This window comes from Saimiri boliviensis, chromosome X (assembly GCF_048565385.1).
Source record: "Saimiri boliviensis isolate mSaiBol1 chromosome X, mSaiBol1.pri, whole genome shotgun sequence".
Classification (NCBI taxonomy): Eukaryota; Metazoa; Chordata; class Mammalia; order Primates; family Cebidae; genus Saimiri; species Saimiri boliviensis.
The window spans coordinates 15,461,906-15,481,431 of NC_133470.1; the positions used below are offsets into that span (position 1 = coordinate 15,461,906).

At 46.6% G+C, this 19,526-nt stretch overlaps 1 protein-coding gene and 1 non-coding gene across 2 annotated transcripts in view; both read right to left on the reverse strand.

The window, feature by feature from the left end:
• RS1 (retinoschisin 1) overlaps positions 1-16,471 on the reverse strand; it is a 29,484-nt gene extending 13,013 nt beyond the window's left edge. The window contains exons 1-4 of the mRNA XM_074392130.1: positions 16,420-16,471; positions 12,370-12,462; positions 4,993-5,018; positions 4,042-4,147 (exon numbers count right to left, since the gene is read on the reverse strand). Of these exons, the coding sequence (XP_074248231.1) occupies positions 4,042-4,147; positions 4,993-5,018; positions 12,370-12,462; positions 16,420-16,471 (277 nt within the window). The remainder of the gene's footprint in view (positions 1-4,041; positions 4,148-4,992; positions 5,019-12,369; positions 12,463-16,419) is intronic.
• A 2,806-nt stretch (positions 16,472-19,277) lies between these two features.
• TRNAV-UAC (transfer RNA valine (anticodon UAC)) lies at positions 19,278-19,350 on the reverse strand. The gene has a single exon. It is a non-coding gene; the product is annotated as a tRNA-Val (tRNA).
• Between the last annotated feature and the right edge of the window lie 176 nt (positions 19,351-19,526).

Here is a 19,526-nt window from a genome sequence, read left to right on the forward strand (position 1 = left end):
TTCCAGCCTGGGTGATAGAGCAAGACTCCATCTCAACAACAACAACAACAACAACAAAAAAAAAAAAAAAAAAAAAAAGAACTAAGGGGGATCCTTAGCAGACACACACAGAATGTGACCTTGCTGAGTTTTCTGCCCAACGTCACTTTGTTGTTGCAGCTATTAGACCTGTTTCTGTTTCATTTCACCCTGAGGGAAAAGCCTACATCTGTGGCCCAAATGGCTCTTCTGAGCCATGATATCATCATAAGATGGATAAAGGCATATTTGCAATATTACCAACCCGAGGCTGTGTATGTTTCATATTCTAGCCTTTTTGCTTAAGTGGCTACTTTCTGGGTTTGTACGCAGGCTTATAAAGCATGCAGACCTAAAGAAACACAGAGTTCAGGGATGTTCTTAACACGAGATTCCAGACACATGTGAATAGTGTTATGCATATATATTAGACTTGAATATATGTGACAATATAGTGGAGTACAGAAGAAAATACACAGAATAATATTTCTGGAAGAATGGATTATAAGCTCAAGTATCATATAGAATAGAAAATCTAGAATCAAAAGGAAGCGTTAGCAAACCAGGGGATTTCATATACTTTTGATAACTTCCCTACCCTATTTTCTGTTCTCAGAGTGCCGGGGTAATCTTGGCTCAACAGTGGAAAAGACAGAGCTTTTAGCATTTTTAATAGCATTAAAGTGAAGATTAGGAGGCCACAATGCACGTGGCCTTCTGCTCCATGGGGGTGGCGGGCATTAGTCAGAGTGCACCTGCCAGCTCCTCCTGGCAGCTCTGAATGACCCCGCTGTCCTTCTGTGCTTTCCAGGGTTCTCTTTCTTGGCGAGACAGGCTATGAGAGAAGCCCTGATGTACAAGGCCCAGATACAACAAGCTTCGTCCCTGGCACACCACAAGAATCCCAGGGACTGACAGGCAAGTGCCTTCTGCAAGCCTGTGGCTGGTCCTAGTGCCCGGAATCATCTCTCTCATGGAAGAACCAATTAACATGAATTAATTAACCACTAACACTGAGGCTGAGTTTTTTCCTTTCTGAAAATATCTGCATTGTTAAAAACAAAGCCAAAACACAGTGGGGAGAGGAGAACACTTACGCTAAAAGAATTTCTAATTTTAGAGCTTCAAGCTCATGACAGCTGTGTAGGGGAGACAGCTTTGGGGACCAGAGTCAACATCACATCCCTCAAACACATGGCCTTTCTTCTTCTTCTTTTTTTTTTTTTTTTGACGAAGCCTCACTCTGTCGCCAGGCTGGAGTGCGGTGGTATGATCTCAGCTCACTGCAACCTCTACCGCCTGGGTTCAAGAGATTCTCCTGCCTCAGCCTCCCAAGTAGCTGGAACTATAGGCACGCACCACCATACCCAGCTAATTTTTTAAAAAATATTTTTAGTAGAGATGGTGTTTCACCATATTGGCCAGGACGGTCTCACTCTCTTGACCTCGTGATCTGCCCACCTCGGACTCCCAAAGTGCTGGGATTACAGGTGTGAGCCACTGTGCCTGGCTTTTTTTTTTTTTTTTTTTTTTTTTTTTTTAAATCTGAGACAGAGTCTCTGTCTGTTGCCCAGGCTGGAGTGGAGTGATATGATTATGGCTCACTGCAGCCTCAAACTCGTGGGCTCAAGTGATCCCCCAACCTCGGCCTCCTGAGGAGCTAGGACTATAGCCACCGTGCCCCCCATCTATAGATGGGGTTTTGTCATGTTGCCCAGGCTGCATGTAGCCTGTCTTGAAGTTTCAAACTTGGTTGGGTCAATGAAGCCAATCCACATCAACAATGTCTTTTCAATTTCTTCTTAGAACTTACTTGAAATGGAATTCCAGGAGGTCTCATGTCTCTAGTGAAAAGAACATTTGTTTCCACTAAATGGTAAATTTCTCTAAGGTGGAGACAATGCCTTCATTTCTGTCTCCTTGTCAGTGCCTGACACATCATAGGCACATGTTGAAAGACGGGTGAATTAATTTATAAATTGATTATTAACAAGGGTGTGTCAGTATTGACTGAGCCCATCTTGCCAACATTTAATGGCTGCATGAGCTCAGGCCATGGAGCTTGATGGGATGTCACATAGGAAAACCCCACTGGTTTCCTCACAATCCGGACTCCACTGTTTCCTTGGAAAACAAACTTGGCTCAGAAATGACTTCCCCTTCAGAAAATGGAAAAATCACGATGTAGAAGCCATTGTACCCTACCCTCCCACACACACATTGCAATTTGCTTTTTTAATGCAAATTTAATGAAATAATGAAAAGAGCCTCACACACAGATACACAAACCTGTCTCTTGTGGAGCTATTATTAGGCAATTGTGTAAAGTAAATGAAGTGGCACGACACCACTATAACCCTGGAGAGGTGGCGAGGCCAGTTTTATACAAAATAAGCTCTAAGCGTAGAAAGGATTTAAGGATTGCAAATATTAGCAGGTACTGTCCAAGCCTCTGAAAATTGGATATGCTCACTCCTTCCTCAGAGTGTGAGCTCTTAGGAGGCTGGTGGAAAAGGAACCAACCTTTATTCAACAGTGTGCTGGGTATCCCACGGGCTGCTTTCATGCCTCATCTTACTTATTCCTTGTTGACAACCCCGTGGAGCAGGAGTCAACAAACTATGACCCATGGACCACATCTGGCCCTCTGCTTGTTTTGTAAATAAAGTTTTATTGGAACCCAGCCATGCTTGAGCATTTACATAATGTGTGTGGCTGCTTTCCAACAACAAGGGCAGAATGGAGTAGTTGTGACAGACCTTTGGTCCACAAATACCCAAATATTTCCTGTCTGCTCCTTTACAAAGTTTGTGGGCCCCTGTCTTAGACATAGGCTACATCAGCTGTAGAACAAATTGGCCTGGAAATTTCAGAAGCTCCACAAAACACAGGTTTATTTTTCACTCAGACGACTGGTCGTAGGTAGGCAGGGGATTCTGCTCCATATGATCACGCAGGGACCAAGTTGAAGGAGAAGCCACTATCTCAACAGGGGGCTTCACGGCAGGAAAGGGAGAGCCAGAGAGTTGAGTGCCAGCCCCTCAGTGCCATTTTGGAAGTGGCCTGTTCACTTTGGCTGGAGCTGTTTGGATGGCACCACCTGATTAATTACAAGGGGGCTGGGCATTGGGAGGGAAGCCCATGGCTGTTTGGTGTGCAGGCAGCATCCAAGCATGGTGCTATCATGACGTCCATTGCACAGACAAAGAACAAAGTGACAGTCCCAGATTCCAGAGGTGACACAGCCAGGATTTCAGCCCTGGTCTTCCTGGCTCTAGAGTCTGTTCTCTTTTCAAAATTTCAGACTGCCTGCTACTAATTTCTTTTCTTTTCTTTTTCTTTTTTTTTTTCTTTCTTTCTTTCTTTCTTTCTTTTTTTTTTTTTTTTTGAGATAATCTCTCTCTGTCACCCAGGCTGGAGTGCAGTGGTACAGTCACTGCTCACTGCAATCTCCACCTCTCGGATTCAAGCAATCCTCCCACCTCAGTCTCCTGAATAGCTGGGACTACAGGTGTGAGCCACCACACCTGGCTAATTTTTGTATTTTTAGTAGAGACAAGGTTTCACCATGTTGCCCAGGCAAATCTCAAACTCCAGAGCTCAAGCAATCTGCCCGCCTCGGTCTCCCAAAGTGCTGAGATTACAGGCGTGAGCCACGGCGCCCGGCCTCCCATTAGTTTATTTTTAATCAGTCCCATTCGTCGATTTCATTGAAAGTTAGGTCCCATCCTACCATCCCAGCCTGGAGACATGGAGATCTAGGGAGCTGTTTCTCAACACTGACACCAACGTGATGTGTTGAAGCAGGGCCCAGTGTGAGGTTTGAAGCTCAGAGGCCAACTGGAGAAAACCTACATTAACCTACTGTTAATAATGGTAATACATGAATACACACAGCTACCACTCATCTTTCATTCTAAAGATAAGGGTAGCATTCAGGGGTTAATTCAGGTGAGTGGGAAAAAGGAAGAGATACGGGGTGTTCCTAATGACTGTTCCATCCCCAGGAGAGGGGATACCCACCTGGTATACAGTCCAAGGACGTGACGCCAGCAGACCACAGACCACTGGCTCCTCCTTGGCAATCGCACTTGCATACTTTTTGGTACCAGGGGTCCTCGCCTTCATCCTGCAGCCAACCAGACAGGCAGGAAGTCAGAAAATCACAGTCAAAGGTAACTGTGGTAGCCACCCCTGGAGTGATCAGACACCTCACTCACTCCTTACGCACCGTCTACGGCAGCTTCACCACAACGGCCAAACTGAGCTATTAGTCTAGCCTTCATACACACAGCTACCGCTCATCTTGCATTCTAAATAAGTAAATGTCTGCCACCCTGGGCAACCAACTAATAATCTCACAGATACACCCATCTAGGGGGCACCGTTCACCCCATTATAGTTATCTTCAGAAGTTTGGGGAGCCCCAATCCAAGTTTAGACTTTTAACATCCCCTGGAAGTTTGTGTCGTCTGATTCAAGACATGGTTTACTTTCATTCTCAAACACCAATGGTGGAGCTTGCCTTGGTCAAATGTGGTACTGCCACCATCACTAAAGAAGTACATTTTTTTGAGACAGAGTCTTGGTCTGTCCCCCAGGCTGGAGTGCGGTGGTGTGATCTCGGCTCACTGCAGCCTCCACCTCCTGGGTTCAAGCAATTCTCCTGCCTCAGCCTCCTGAGCAGGTAGAATGACAGGCGTGCACCACCATACCCAGCTAATTTTTGTATTTTTTAACTTGAGACGGGGTTTCGCCATGTTGGCCAGGCTAGTCTTGAACTCCTGACCTCAAGTGATCTACCCGCCTTGGCCTCCCGAAGTGTTGCGATTAGAGGCATGAGCCACCATGCCCGGCCAAAATATATTTCAAAATACGTTTTTTAAAAAGTGATAGTGCTCTACATTATTTTTGCCTAGGAAAATCTTCAAAAACATTATGCATGTACATTGCAGCCTTCTTACTGTTACATACCTCTGTAGACGATAATCCCAATGTAGCTAAAGCAAAAGAATGAGACAGAAAAAAATCTGATTAATAAAAGAAAGAGAGATCCAACAGCATCACTCATTACATGGAGAAGTGAAATAGAAATAGTCACATAAAAGCTAACAAGACCCCTTCTGGAAGAATTTAAGGTAAGTAAATACCTGCCAGGAAAAACATCCACAGATGCTAAGAAGCTAGGGACAGTAATTAAACAGAAAGAAGAAGATCATCATTACAGGGCGGGTGCAGTGGCTCACATCTATAATACCAGGACTTTGGGAGGCCAAGGTGGGCCAATCACTTAGGCCAGGAGTTTGAGACCAGCCTGAGTACCAAGATGAAAACCCCTTCTCTACAAAAACAAACAAAAATTAGCCAGGCATGGTGGCGCACACCTGTAATCCCAGCTACTTGGGAGGCTGAGGTACAAGAATCGCTTGAACCCAGCAGGCAGAGGTCTCACCACTGCACTCCAGCCTGGGTGACAGAGCGAGACTCTGTCTCAAAAAAAAAAAAAAAAAAAAAAAAAAAAAGGATAATTATGACTGGGTGCAGTGGCTCATGCCTATAATCACAGCACTTTGGGAGGCTGAGGCGGGTGGATCACAACGTCAGGAGTTTGAGACCAGCCTGACCAACATGGTAAAACCTGTCTCTACTAAAAATACAAAAATTAGCTGGGCGTGGTGGCGCACACCTGTAATCCCAGCTACTTGGGAGGCTGAGGCAGGAGAATCACTCGAATTCAGGAGGTGGAGGTTGCAGTGAGCTGAGATTCTAGGCACCCACCACTACGCCTGGCTAATTTTTGTATCTTTAGTAGAGACGGGGTTTCTGCTAAATGAGGGACGGTTTTCCGTCATTAAACTGTCTTTTGTCATAGGGATCTCAGCCATGAGCTTTGAGAGAAGTGAGGAAAAGTGTTGCCTAGATTTTTTTTTTTCTTTTTTTTTCTTTTTTTGGAGACTGGGTTTCACTCTATCACCCAGGCTGGAGTGTAATGGCGCAATCTTGGCTCACTGCAACCTTCGCCTTCGGGTTCAAGCAATTCTCCTGCCTCAGCCTCCCGAGTAGCTGGGGTTACAGCCACCATGCTCAGCTAATTTTTGTATTTTTAGTAGAGACTGAGTTTTCCCATGTTGCCCAGGCTGCTTTCGAACTCCTGACCTTAGGCGATCCACCCACCTTGTCCTCCTAAAGTGCTGGGATTACAGGTGTGAGCCACCGCACCTGGCCTTCCCAGACATTTTGAATAAAACAAACACCTTTCTTTCTTTTCTGATGATAAAGGCAACCTAACTACTGGAAAAATTTCAAACAAAACCTGAGTGTAAAAAATGCAAATAAAAGTCCTTCCTTTAACCACTTTGCTACTTAAAAAGTGAATCTGATGCTCACAAGAAGCTTTTAGAAATGGTCTTGCCTTTTTCATCACAATGATAAAAGTTTTCATTTCAATAATACACCTTTCCCCGTTCTACAACCACTTTTTGTGTCCACTGTGGGCCTGGTGCCGTACTAGGGCCCGGGCCTTGTGACATGGAAGCCTCACTCTCTGCTCGTAGGGGCTTGAGGATCCAGGAGAAGACAGGCCACTGGACCATGCCAAGGTAGGTGCTTCCATGGGTTATGCAAGGGCTGCAGTGGAGTGAAGCGGACATGTCACTTAGCCTAGGAAGATTCAGGCCACGCTCACTGCAGCCTCCACACTGCTGTCTCTCCTGGGTGCTCGTCCCACTGGTTACTCACTTGCTAGGGGCAGAATTGACCGTCTCAGGTAGCCGTGAAGGTTAGGGAGTGGCATCTTTGTAGGAGGCTACTAGAATCCCTGCTATGGTCTGAATGTTAGTTTCCCCCGCAGAATTCATATGTTGGAACCTAATCACCAATGTGGTAGTAAGAGGTAGGGCCTTTGAGAGGTGATGACACTCTGCCCTCTTAAACGGGATTAGTATCTGTGTAAAAGAGACCCCAGGGAGCTAGGAAAGGTCCCCTTGCCCCCTCACATGCCCTTCGAGGGGGCTATGACTAGTTTCTTCAGTGCCCCGCTGCTCAAGCCCCTCGGGGAGCATGCAGATTGCAGGCTGTGGAGCTCTGACCTCAGCGCAGTGTCTAGGGGTGAATGTTTACAGCTGAGACCCCAGTGGGCGTGTGTTTCAGGGTGCTTTTTTAGTTTGCCGTCCGGAGGCGGCTTGTGCTAGCTCAATTAGAACCCTGCCTTGTCACAAGGACAGAGGGCTTTCTGTATCCCAAGGTTCCTGGCTTGGTGTATCGAAAGAATCAGATCACACGTGCTCTTGGAGGATGAGCGCAAGGTTGTATTGAATGGTGGAAGTAGCTCTCAGCAGATGGGGGAGCCAGAAGGGAGATGGTTTTCCCCTGGAGTCAGACTTGCTAGGTGGCCCCACTCTTCTCTGACAGTCCCGGGCAAACTCTGCCTTGTTCTGCTGGTCCGTGGCTTACTGGCTGCGGGCGTCTGTCACGTGCTCTTTTGACAGTGCGCCCCTCTCAACGTCCTCTGGACGTCCAGCCACTCATGTCTTCTGCCAGTGTGCTCCTCTCCACCTCCAGGCGCTTGGGTGTCTGCCTGCTAGGGTCTTGGAGTTTTTATAGGCACAGGATCGGGGGCATGGTGGGGCCAGGGTGGTCTTGGGAAATGCAACATTTGGGCGCCAAGGCAGGAGTGCCTGGGTCTGTGCCTGTCCTCATCTAGGACCGTGGGCACAGGCCTGGGGGTGGGGCCTGAGCCAGGGACCACCCTGCCCTCCGACCGTATCACTAGCTTGCCCCTTCCACCATGGGAGGGCACAGCAAGAAGGTGCCAGGGATGAAGCAGGAAGCAGGCTCTCACCAGACCCAAATCTGCCAGCACCTTGATGTGGACTTACCAGCCTCCAGTATTGTAAGAAATAAATTTCTGTGGTTTATAAGCCACACAGTTTATGGTATTTTGTTATAGCTTCTCAAACAGACTAAGACAGCCTCACATAGTCCCAAATTATGTGCTGTCAGAGGAAGTTAACAATGACTTTTTTTTTTTTTTTTGAAACAGGGTCTTGCCCTGTTGCCCAGGCTAGAGTACAGTGGTGTGCTCCCGGCTGACTGCAGACTCACCTCCCAGGCTCAAGTGATCCTCCCACCTCAGCCTCCTGAGTAGTTGGGACTATAAGCATGTGCCGCCACCAGACCTGGCTAATTTTTCTATTTTTTGTCAAGATAGGGGTCTCACTATATTGCCCATGCTTGTCTCGAACTCCTGGATGCAAGCCTCCCTCCTGCTTCAGCTTCCCAAAGTGCTAGGATTACAGGCATGAGCCACTGTGCCTGGCCACACTGGTCATGTTCTATTTCTTGATCATTGCAGCCTCGACCTCCTGGGCTCAAGCAATCCTCCCACCTCAGCCTCCTGAGTAGCTGGGACTACAGGCATGTCCCGCCATGCTCAGCTAATTTTTAAAATTTTTTTGTAGAGATGGGGTCTTGCTAGGTTGCCCAGGCTGGTCTCAAATTCCTGGGCTCAAGGGATCCTCTTGCCTCCCCCTCCCAAAGTGCTGGGATTACAGGCATGAGCCACCGCGCCTGCCCTCTATTTTCTATTTCTTATCTTCTGAGTGGCTTCGCCATCCATCTGCCACCCCATCCAGGGGGATCTTCCTAGACTCCTCTTTTTCCTAAACCCCTACATCCTATGGCCACCAGGGGCTTTCTCTCCTCTCCATCCCACTGCCACTACCTGCTTGAGGCCCCACCCTCTCTCCCGGGCACTGTACCTGCTAAAGAGAAACTTGTCTTTTTTTTTTTTTTTGAGACAGAGTCTCACTCTGTCACCCAGGCTGGAGTGCAGTGGCGTGATCTCAGCTTACTGCAACCTCTGCCTCCCAGGTTGAAGTGATTCTCCTGCCTCAGCCTCCCAAGTGGCTGGGATTACAGGCATGCACCACCATGCCCAGCTAGTTTTTGTATTTTTAGTAGAGACGGGGTTTCATCATGTTGGCCAGGCTAATCTCAAACTCCTGACTCAGGAGATCCACCCGCCTTGGCCTCCCAAAGTGCTGGGATTACAGGCGTGAGCCACCAGGTCCGGCCAATTTGTCTCTTTCATCCTCCATGCTGCCGAGGCAGCGAAGTGATGCCTGATGCTGCCACTGTCACGCACAAAACCCTTTGGTGGGTCCCCATTGCCAGGGGCTGAGTCCCATCTCTGACATTTATTGTGATCTCTCCATTTTCTCACCCCTACAATACGTGTAATAATAAAGTGTCCTTCAAGGGGTGGTGGAGACAGAGCTACCTCCTGCCCGCCTCTTGGGATTACGTTTCTCACTCTGCGCTGCTCGCCGAGCCACAAACGTGCCAGACCGTCTCATGCCTCCATCCACAGAATTTCTTTGCCTCAAATGCCTCCTCCTACTCCGACTTCTCCTCCTGCTCAGCCCCTCCCTATAAAGAGGACTTTTCCTGGGCGGGTGCACTGGCTCATGCCTAGAATTCTAACACTTTGGGAGACTGAGGCGGAAGGATCCCTTGAGCTCAGGAGTTTGAGATCAGCCTGGGCAACATGGCAAGACCTGGTCTCTGCTAAAATAAATAAATAAGTAAATAAATAAATAAATAAATAAAAATTAGCCAAGTGTGGTGCCACACACCTGTGATCCAAGCTATTTGGAAGACTGAGGTGGGAGGATTGCGGGAGTTGGAGGCTGCAGTGAGGTATGAGTGCATCACTGCACTTCAGTCTGGGTGACAGAGTGAGACCCTGTCTCAAAAAAAAAAAAAAAAAAGAGGGTTGTTCCTGTCCCCCAGCTCACCACTTGCTCTGGCCTTTTCAATCTGCCTTTTTCTCACCCACAAGTCATAGAAACCCATACAAAAGAAAGATGGCTGATAATAACTCACCCCAAAGCATTCATTCATTCATCTAATGTTCATTGAGCATCTACTACATTCCAGTCCCAGCTTTAGGTGCTAGGGATAGAGTAGTAAACAGAACAGGAAAAACACCTGCCATCATAAAGCTCATAGGCTAGTGTGTGTGTTGGGTGGGAGTGGATGGGGAGAATACATTCATGAACGAATGAAGAAATACAGTATATCGTATGGAAGATGCCAGTGACTGCTGTGGAGAAGCAAGGAAGTAGAGACAAGGACTGGTCCTTTTGGACTTAGGTAAGCCCTCACTGAGAAGGTGATGTTGGCACAAAGATCCAAGGGAGGTGAGACACCTGTGGGCAAAGCACTGTGGGCAGAGGGAACAGCCTGTGCCAAGCCCCCGAGGTGAGCATGTGCTTGGCATGTTCCAGGAAGACCAAGGAGCCCCTGGGGCTGGAGCCAGAGGAGAGAGAGTCTTAGGAGATGCGGAGGCTGGGGGGTATCAGGGAGCCAGTTCCCGTAGGGCCTCATGGGCCATTTGTGGAACTTGAGGATAGGAGAGGACATGACTGACCATGGTTTCAAAACTCCCTCTGTTTTTGTTTGTTTGTTTGTTTGTTTTGAGATGGAGTCTCGCTCTGTCGCCAGGCTGGAGTGCAATGGCATGATCTCGGTTCACTGCAACCTCTGCCTCCCGGGTTTAAGTGATTCTCCTGCCTCAGCCTCCTGAGTAGCTGGGATTACAGGTGTCTGCCACCACGCCCGGCTAGTTTGTTGTATTTTTAGTAGAGAAGGGGTTTCACCAGGTTGGCCAGGATGGTCTCAACCTCTTGACCTCATGATACACCCTCCATGGCCTCCCAAAGTGCTGGGATTACAGGCGTGAGCGACCGCGCCTGGCCAAAACGCTCCCCTCTGGTACCATATTATAGACCGGGCTGGCCACAGCAAGGGTGGCCACAGGGTCTGGTTCCAAGGTGAGTGCAGTCATCCAGGGAAGAGAAGATGGTGGCTTGGCCCAGGGTGGTGGCAGTGGAGGTCATAATGGAATAACCTGCTTTTCGCCAGCTAAAACTAACTCTCTCTTTCTCAGACTAAAAGCTGTTCTTTCAGGCTTTATGTTAGCCGGACAGATTCCATCTTAGCTTCTACATTTTAGTTATTTTCCCACCATTAAGTATGTAACTAGAGTATGCAGCTGGGGCGCGCTGACACTGGGCATCTCCCGGAATGCATTTGTTGATAAGAGGCCGAGTTAAGTGGTACCAGCAGAGCCTGGGAATGCAGGTACTGTTGCGCGCCCGGAGCCCCCATTATCTGTAAGTTGTGTGTCTTTCATGACAGCTTTACCCCTTGCACCCGGCACTGTTTTATTTCTCATATACTAGTTTATCTTTTAACTTTTTGCTTACTCTGCTTTTGGGAAAAATTTGCTTCAGCTAAGTTCCCCCTCCCTTTTAAAACTAGGGTATAAAAGACCACCTAACTTTCTTAGGGGCTGAGAGAATTTTGGGTGTTAGCCACCTCTCGGTCGTCGGCATAATAAGGGACTTAGAATTCAATCTCAGAGTGTGGCGCATTCTTTGACTTGCTCAGGTACAACAATAAGTGGCTGGATTCTGACTGTACTGGGGAAGCAGTGCCCACAGGACCTGCAGACAGGTTACACGTGGCAGGGGTGGGGGTGTGAAAGAAACAGAAGTCTGAGGCTGGGGCAACTGGGGGAATAGAGCTGCCATTTACAAGGCGGGGGGAAGGGGAGAAGGTTTCAGTGAGGACAAGGGATTTGGGGACGATGGGGAGAAGGATGGTCTGTTTGGGACATAATGAATTTGAGATGCCTAGGGGACACCCCAGTGTTGAAATCGAGCTGGCAGCGGGACAGATGCTTCTGGAACTCAAGGGGAAGCTCACAAAGGCTGGATGGTGCCCCGTGCTCTGCAGAGTTAATGACTACATGAACTCCTAACCTCAGGCCTGTAGCTGTTCATCAAAAAATGTAAAGGAAATAAGCAATTAGGGTCTAGTTAATTGGGGGCTGCTAGTACAGGAGCTGCTCTGCCCCATCCGCACCCTCAGGAGAAGCTGGGACTGGCTGTGAGGCAGTTTCTGAAGGGCTCTGTCACTTAGGCTAACATCAGTTGTGCCAGGCTGGGCACAGTGGCCCACACCTGTAATCCCAGCACTCGGGAGGCCGAGGTGGGCAGATCACTTGAGTTCAGGAGTTTGAGACTAGCCTGGCCAACACGGTGAAACCCCGTCTCTACAAAAAATACAAAAATTAGCTGGGCATGGTGGTGCATGCCTGTCATCCCAGCTTCTTGGGAGGCTGAGGCAGGAGACTCACTTGAACCCCAGAGGCAGAGGCTGCAGTGAGCTGAGATCACGCCACTGCACTCCAGCCTAGGCAACAGAGTGAGACTCCGTCTCAAAAAAAATAAAATTGTACCGGATCCTCTTTTTGAAAAACCAAAGGCAAGGAGTATTGGTTACTGACAGTGTGGCTTTCATAACCAAATCCACTTGGCTCAAAGGCCATGTCTGTCACGGAGAGGGTCTGGTCTGTTGAGCTGTCACTGAGCAAACCTAGAGTCCAAGGAAAAGGCCTGCTTTCAGAGCCAATTCCTGGGTGCAATCCAATTTTGGACCGATTTTTTGTGGGGTTTTTTTTCCTCCTAGACTCCCCTCCCCCAGAAAGCATTTGTCTGTAGACAGCCTGGGGTTCTGAGGTACCAGATCTTTATGGAAATGAACAGAGAAAGAAGGAACGACAAGTGTTTTACAGAAAAAGCTGTCACCAAAGGAGAAGCAACATGGTAGCTGCAGTGCCGCACGAGAATTTAATCACCAGTGAACTGGAGAACAAAGGCATTTTTGACCATAACGTATTGTGATGGCAAAAACCGCAATTATTTTTGCACCAACCTAATAGTATCATACCAGAAAATAGCATTGTTGGAAGGAGAACAAGAGAAAAATCGCAGCCTCTAAAAGAAAAATAGTGAAAGATTTCGATTATGTGGTTGCATATTTTTCTCCCTACTTGGATGGCTTCTGTGATTCCACCACACATTACATGAGACATCTGCCAGTCACCAATCTTAGATTTATGCAATATGGGCTCATTTGCCCCTTGGTCCAAAAGGGCCACTCTACTGTGGAAACCCTTGTTGCCACAGCAGGAAATTTCAAGACATGTCTATTTCTTGAAATGTATCTTGCAACCCACGATGAAAGGCGTGTGCTTTAGATACGCACAGGAAAGACTAGTTTGATCTCTTTGATTGGCTATCACCAGCTACAGAGTGTTCCTTCCCATGGAAACAGATAAAACCGAGGAGAAAAGCATCAAATTATGAATGATTAAAAATGGTCTGTAACCAGCTTCCAATCTACTTGAGAAACAGGAGGGACACAGCAGACTGCAATAACGTCCCGCTCGTGAAAGAAAAAGAAGGAAATTGCTTCTGGTGTGAAAGTGTTACTATTTTAGGTGACAGTCATATTCATGGGTAAATCTGTTATCCGCACATGCTTCAGACACAGATGAACCTCAACCACGACGTATGCTAAGTGAAAGACAGAAGACCACATGCTGTGTGATTCCATTGAAATGAACTGTGCAGGACTGGCAACTCTTTAGAGACAGAAAGTCCATTTGTGCTTGCCCAGGGGCTGGGGGAGGGAGGGGACAGGGAGAATGGGGAGTGAGGGCTTCATGTTTGGGTGATGAAAATGTTCTAAAATTAGATTATGTGCTCCACGAATCTGTAAATATACTTAACACGATCAAACAATAGACTTTCAATGGGTGAATTTAAGAGTACATAAATTACGTCTCAATAAAGCTGCTTTAAAAACAACCCTGCAGTCCCTGATGGTAACACAGTCACCTATAAGTTGAGGCTGAAGGCCTTTTTTTTTGTTTTTATATGATAAACATGACCAAGTAATGAAGAAAGATATTTTAATAAGATGGATGTTCTAAAAATCATTATTGGCATTGAATCCAATATGTGCGGTACAAGAGAAATAGAAGCCTGACTCTTAGAAGATGCAGGAAGTGCCTTACTACGATGCCGTGTGCTCTCCCAAATGAACCTTCACCCAACGCCTAAGTGAAGACGATTCTTCTACCTCATTTCACTGTAATGAGGAGACACTGCCACCGAGGAACAGAAGCAGAGGAGGGTATATCGGACGAAGAGCCTTTGTCTTCAGGTTCCCAGCTGTGCAATGGATCATGTCTTTCCCATATACGGGGCTCTTATGCATCTCCACCTGGATAATACACTGGTTTAGTGCAGCGATTGTGTCCTCTGTTCCCTGGAGCATTCCTCTGGCTCAGGGTAGGGCACACAGTAGGTTGCCAAGCCACAGTGGCTATTTTTCACTGGCTGCTTTCCTTCCAAGAGGTGTTAAAGGCCTGGATTAGGTGGGTAAGATCATTTAAGCTCCCCAAGCTTTCCCACTTGCCCACGTTGCATCCACCTGGAGAGACGATGTTCTCTGCTCTTCATGGACATTTCTGTAGCTCCCCAGCCATGCACAAAGATTGGTAAACTTCAGAACACAAAAGAGTGCCATCCTTCACGCCTCCTGCCAGCCTGTCTTTTATTACTGATATCTACTAACTGGGCAGGTGTAATTTTAAAATGCATTGGTAAACTTTTTTTTTTGAGACTGTCACTCTGTCACCCAGGCTGGAGTGCAGTGGCACAGTCTCAGCTCACTGCAACTTCTGTCTACTGGGTTGAAGCAATTCTCCTTTCTCAGCCTCCTGAGTAGCTGGGATTACAGGCATGCGCTGCCACACCTGGCTAATTTTGTATTTTTAGTAGAGATGGCGTTTCTCCATGTTGGTTAGGCTGGTCTGGAACTCCCGACCTCAGGTGGTCCACCTGCCTCAGCTTCCCAAAGTGCTGGGATTGCAGGCATGAGCCACCGTGCCCGGCTCATTGGTAAACTTTTCTAGGACTGCTTCCCATGGGGATGGGGAGGTCACAGAACAGGGTTGTTAGACTCAGCGTTGTGGAGGCAACAAGAATCTGCCCTGCATGTCAAGTTGTTAGACAGTTTTTTCCCCCTAGCAGATACTCAGGGATGAGTTCTTGAATGAAGGGACCGAGGAATGAATGAATCTCCATGTCAATCACAAAGAAGAGAAATCTGAGAGTGAGCCTGGGGGGTGTCTGAGAACCAGGAGTATTTCGATCTAAGCCTTGACACAGTCTGCTTAGATTTTCTTGTTAAGGAAAGAGGAGGGGTCAAGGAGTAAAGGAAAAACAACAAAACCCCAAAGCATCTTAAAGTGCTCAGAGTTCCTGGGACAAGCTGTGGACTATTAATTGCAAGGGAAAAAAATCACAACAGAAAATGGGTTTAAATGATCCCTACTTAGAAATATACCTTATGGTTTGCAGAATGACCTTGGAATTATATTGTCACCAGTCTTTCCAAATACTGAGAAATGTGACTTGTAACAAAAGTCATCAGCCTGGGAAACATGGTGAAAACCTCTCTCTACAAATACAAAAAATTAGCCGAATGTGGTGGTGCATGCCTGTAGACCCAGCTACTAGGGAGGCTGAGGCAGGAGATGGCTTGAGCCTGGGAGATTGAGGCTGCAGTGAGCCCTGAAACCAAGAATTCTGATTCTACTTGTGTGAGTTTCATTGTGTTTGTCTACCAGGTCATTTGCAGAGCAGAGAGACCTCCTTCTTCCTGCTTTTGAATTTATTTTCTATAACACACAGAAATACATGATATCCACAAAGAAGACAGTCAACCAATTTCTAACATCCGGATGTACCTGAGAAGAAATTCTGAGCAGAGGTATACTTGAGAATTGAGAGAGGCATGAAAGAATATTATTTCAGAGATGAGGGGGAATTGGAACTGGATGACATTTTAGAGATTTGCCCTTATTTTTTCCTAATTGAAGCATATCACTTCCGCTAGGCTCATACTTAGAAACTGTTAAATGAGTGAGTGTATTAAGTCTCCAGGGTTTCCTGACTCTCAGTTGGATTATGTTTTTTATTAGATTCCAGTGGTACTGGGCATGTTACGTTAATCCATATTTAAACTAGGGTGACCTTACATCCCGATTTGCCCTGGATGGTCCTGGGTTATACCTGTCGTCCCAGCAGAATTATTAATAGTGGCTTCCTCCACTGTCAATAGCGTTCTGGTTTGCAATATTAAATTCTACAGTCACTCCAACTTTGACTCCTAAAAGGTTTCCAGAATATGCTGTATTTTCTCATTCATTGTTGCAACTTACGGCTATTTTATTGATTTTTGAGACCCATCTTTCTTTCCATTGGATTTTAAGCATCCTTTGAACTTTAGAAGGCTCCTCACGGAAGTGGAAAGCCATCTACGTAAAGACAACTGTTATTCATTAATAACACGTATTAGTTAATTAACATGTTGCTAATTAATATTTCTATTATTCGAGTTATATTCCTGTTTATCAATGATATTAATTAAATTACATGTTAAGTATGCAATGAATGTCAATGGTTGAATAGCACATACCTTCATAGCCAAAGAGAAGTAATAACAAAAAGCCTTCTATCTTGTGCGGCATCTTCCCGTCGTCCTCAGCCGAAGCTCTACCTTCCTGAACTGGAGAGCTGGGCCAGGAGCAGGGGATTAAGTTGAGCCCTGACCCTCGTTAAGCATCTTATTCCATTTAGTTCTTAGGTCTTGGGCTGAGCCCCATCAAGTTAACCCACAGAGTTACCTGCCTCAACAAGAAAGTCTCATGGAAGATACCAGCATCAACGGAGATTGGGTTTGTGAGGAAGATACTTTTCATTCTCTTTTTTTTTTTTCTCTGAGATGGAGTTTCACTCTTGTCACTCAGGCTGGAGTGCAATGGTGCGATCTCGGCTCACTGCAATCTCTGCCTCCCGGGTTCAATCTAGTCTCCTGCCTCAGCCTCCTGAGTAGCTGGGATTATAGGCACCCGCCGCCCTGCCTGGCCAATTTTTGTGTGTTTAGTAGAGATGGAGTTTCGTCATGTTGGCCAGGCTGGTCTTGAACTCCTGACCTCAGGTAATCCACCCGCCTCAGCCTCCCAAAGTACTGGGATTATAGGCGTGAGCTACCGCGCCTGGCCCATACTGTTTTCATTCTATTTTTAATGTAAGGAAAGCAATGGAGGGAGAGAGGAACTAGAACCAGAAGTCTCAGGTCTTCATTCTTTCTTCGCCATCATCTTCTAGGGGGCAACCTTGAGCAATTTCCTGCCAAATAAGCATTAGCATTCTCAAATTGTATGAAAATGTCATGGATTCCCCTCTTTGAAAGCAACTAGGCATCATGTGCACACCTATTCACTCAGGAAAAGGCTAAATTTGGTGGTGGGAGAACAGTTACACAAAGCTGTGCATTGCTACTTATAACAACAAATTGGAAACTATCTAAATGGTCAAGGTTAGGGGCTGGTTAAGTAGGAGATGAATGCAGCCAGTAGAGTTAAGAGCACAGACTGCCAACCCAGACTGGGTGCAAATTGCAGCACTAGCACTTTACATTGTGACCTAAGGGCAAGTTATTAACATCTCTGAGCCTCAATTTTCTCCTCTGTAAGATGAGGATAATAATGTCTACTTTCTTTTTCTTTTCTTTTTTTTTCTTTTTTTTTGAGATGGAATCTCACTCTGTCGCCCGGGCTGGAGTGCAATGGCACGGCCTTGGCTCACTGCAACCTCTAGCCCCTTGGTTCAAGCGATTCTCCTGCCTCAGCATCCCAAGTAGCTGACACTACAGGCGCTTGCCACCATGCTGGCAAATTGTTTTGTATTTTTAGTAGAGACAGCATTTCACCATGTTAGCCAGGATGGTCTCGATCTCTTGACCTCGTAATCCACCCATCTTGGCCTCCCTAAGTGCTGGGATTACAGGTGTGAGCCACCGTGCCCGGCAATAATGCCTACTTTCTAGAGTTATTTTGAGGCTTTCATGAGATCATACATACAAAATACTTAGCACAGTGCTAGACATAGTTAGCTATTATTTTTACATCACCATTCAGAATAAAGTTGATAGGAGGAAAAGGGGAGTTGTTTAATAGGTACAGAGTTTGAGTTTTGCAAGATGAAAAAGTTCTGGAGATCTGTTTCACAACAACGTGAATACACTTCACACTACTGAACTGTATACTTAAAAATGATTAAGGTGGGCTGGGCGCGGTGGCTCACGCCTGGAATCCCAGCACTTTGGGAAGCCGATGCAGGCGGATCACTTGAGGTCAGGAGTTTGAGACCAGTTGGGTAACATGGTGAAACCTCATCACTGCCCAAAATACAAAAATTACGTGGGTGTGGTGGCAAGTACCTGTAATCCCAGCTACTTGGGAGGCTGAGGCAGGAGAATCGCTTGAACCCAGGAGGCAGAAGTTGCAGTAAGCCGAGATTGTGCCGCTGCACTCCAGCCTGGGTGACAGAGGAAGACTCCATCTCAAAAAAAAAAAAAAAAAAAAGAATAAAAAATTTAAGGTGGTTTTAAAAAAGAATAAAGTTGATGTGATTGTAATAACAGGGAAGGAGTTATGATCTTGAGTTAGGAAAAGACGCAAATTTCTACACTGCTAAGGATGCACTAGGTTGGAAAATGCAGAGAAAAATACTGAGTGCTCCTTCCCATTTTAGTTTTTTGCTACCACCATCCCACCATGGCTCACACCCTCATTCCTCTTGTCAAAGATAAAAAAGACCAATATTTAAACAAGTAACAAACTCCCCAAACGAAACTGTAATGAAATAGTAAAGAGGAACGAAAGAAACTAGAGAAACGTTTGCTCATTCAACCAGTATTAATTGAATGTCTGACATTTATTTTGTACTGTGTATGAACTCGATTACACAAAATCTGCTGCACTAAAAAGGACAGTGTTTTTCTTTTCTTGCTCTGTGCCTCAAAGCTTAATGAAAAATAGAACTTTTAATCAGAGTCATAATCATGATCAACTTTTAATAATTCAGTTGCTGTATTGCCTGCCACACTTTAGTTGGAGGTTGTGGGGGCCGGCCCTTGCTGACTTGCAGGCAAAAGGTAGCGCCAGGTGCATCCCTGAGCGGCCGATTTTCCAAGGCCGCCCCTGGGTACTGGAAGGAGAGGGGAGGTAGGGCCCAGCCGGATCGGGGGCGCCGGATCGGGTCTAGGGCTTCCCCCGGCTGCTGCCCTTCGCTATTTCTCAGGTGGGACGATGGCGGCAGCGACCTTGTGGGATAGGAGAGGGTATCTGTTATTTCACTTCTGCGAGATAAACATGCCAAAAAATTTAAAAAGAAAAAAAGGACAAAGAAAAACACTTCGTTGTCTTTTTCCTTTCTTAACCGAAACGTTTAAAAGATTTTAAAAGCCAAAATTGAGCCACATTGCGGCCATGGTTCCACTGGGGCTCGAACCCAGGACCTTCTGCGTGTAAAGCAGACGTGATAACCACTACACTATGGAACCTCTACGAATTAGCCCGTCGTTGGAACTTTATTCATCACATACAGGGCTTTCAGCCTCCTGCGCCGCAGCCCCGCCCCTTCACCGTGACCCCGCCCCTGAGTCATCGAGTTTGCGGTGGCTCCTGGCCTCTGGCTCCGGTATTGGGGCGGCTAGTCTTTTCTGCCCGTCAGAGTTGC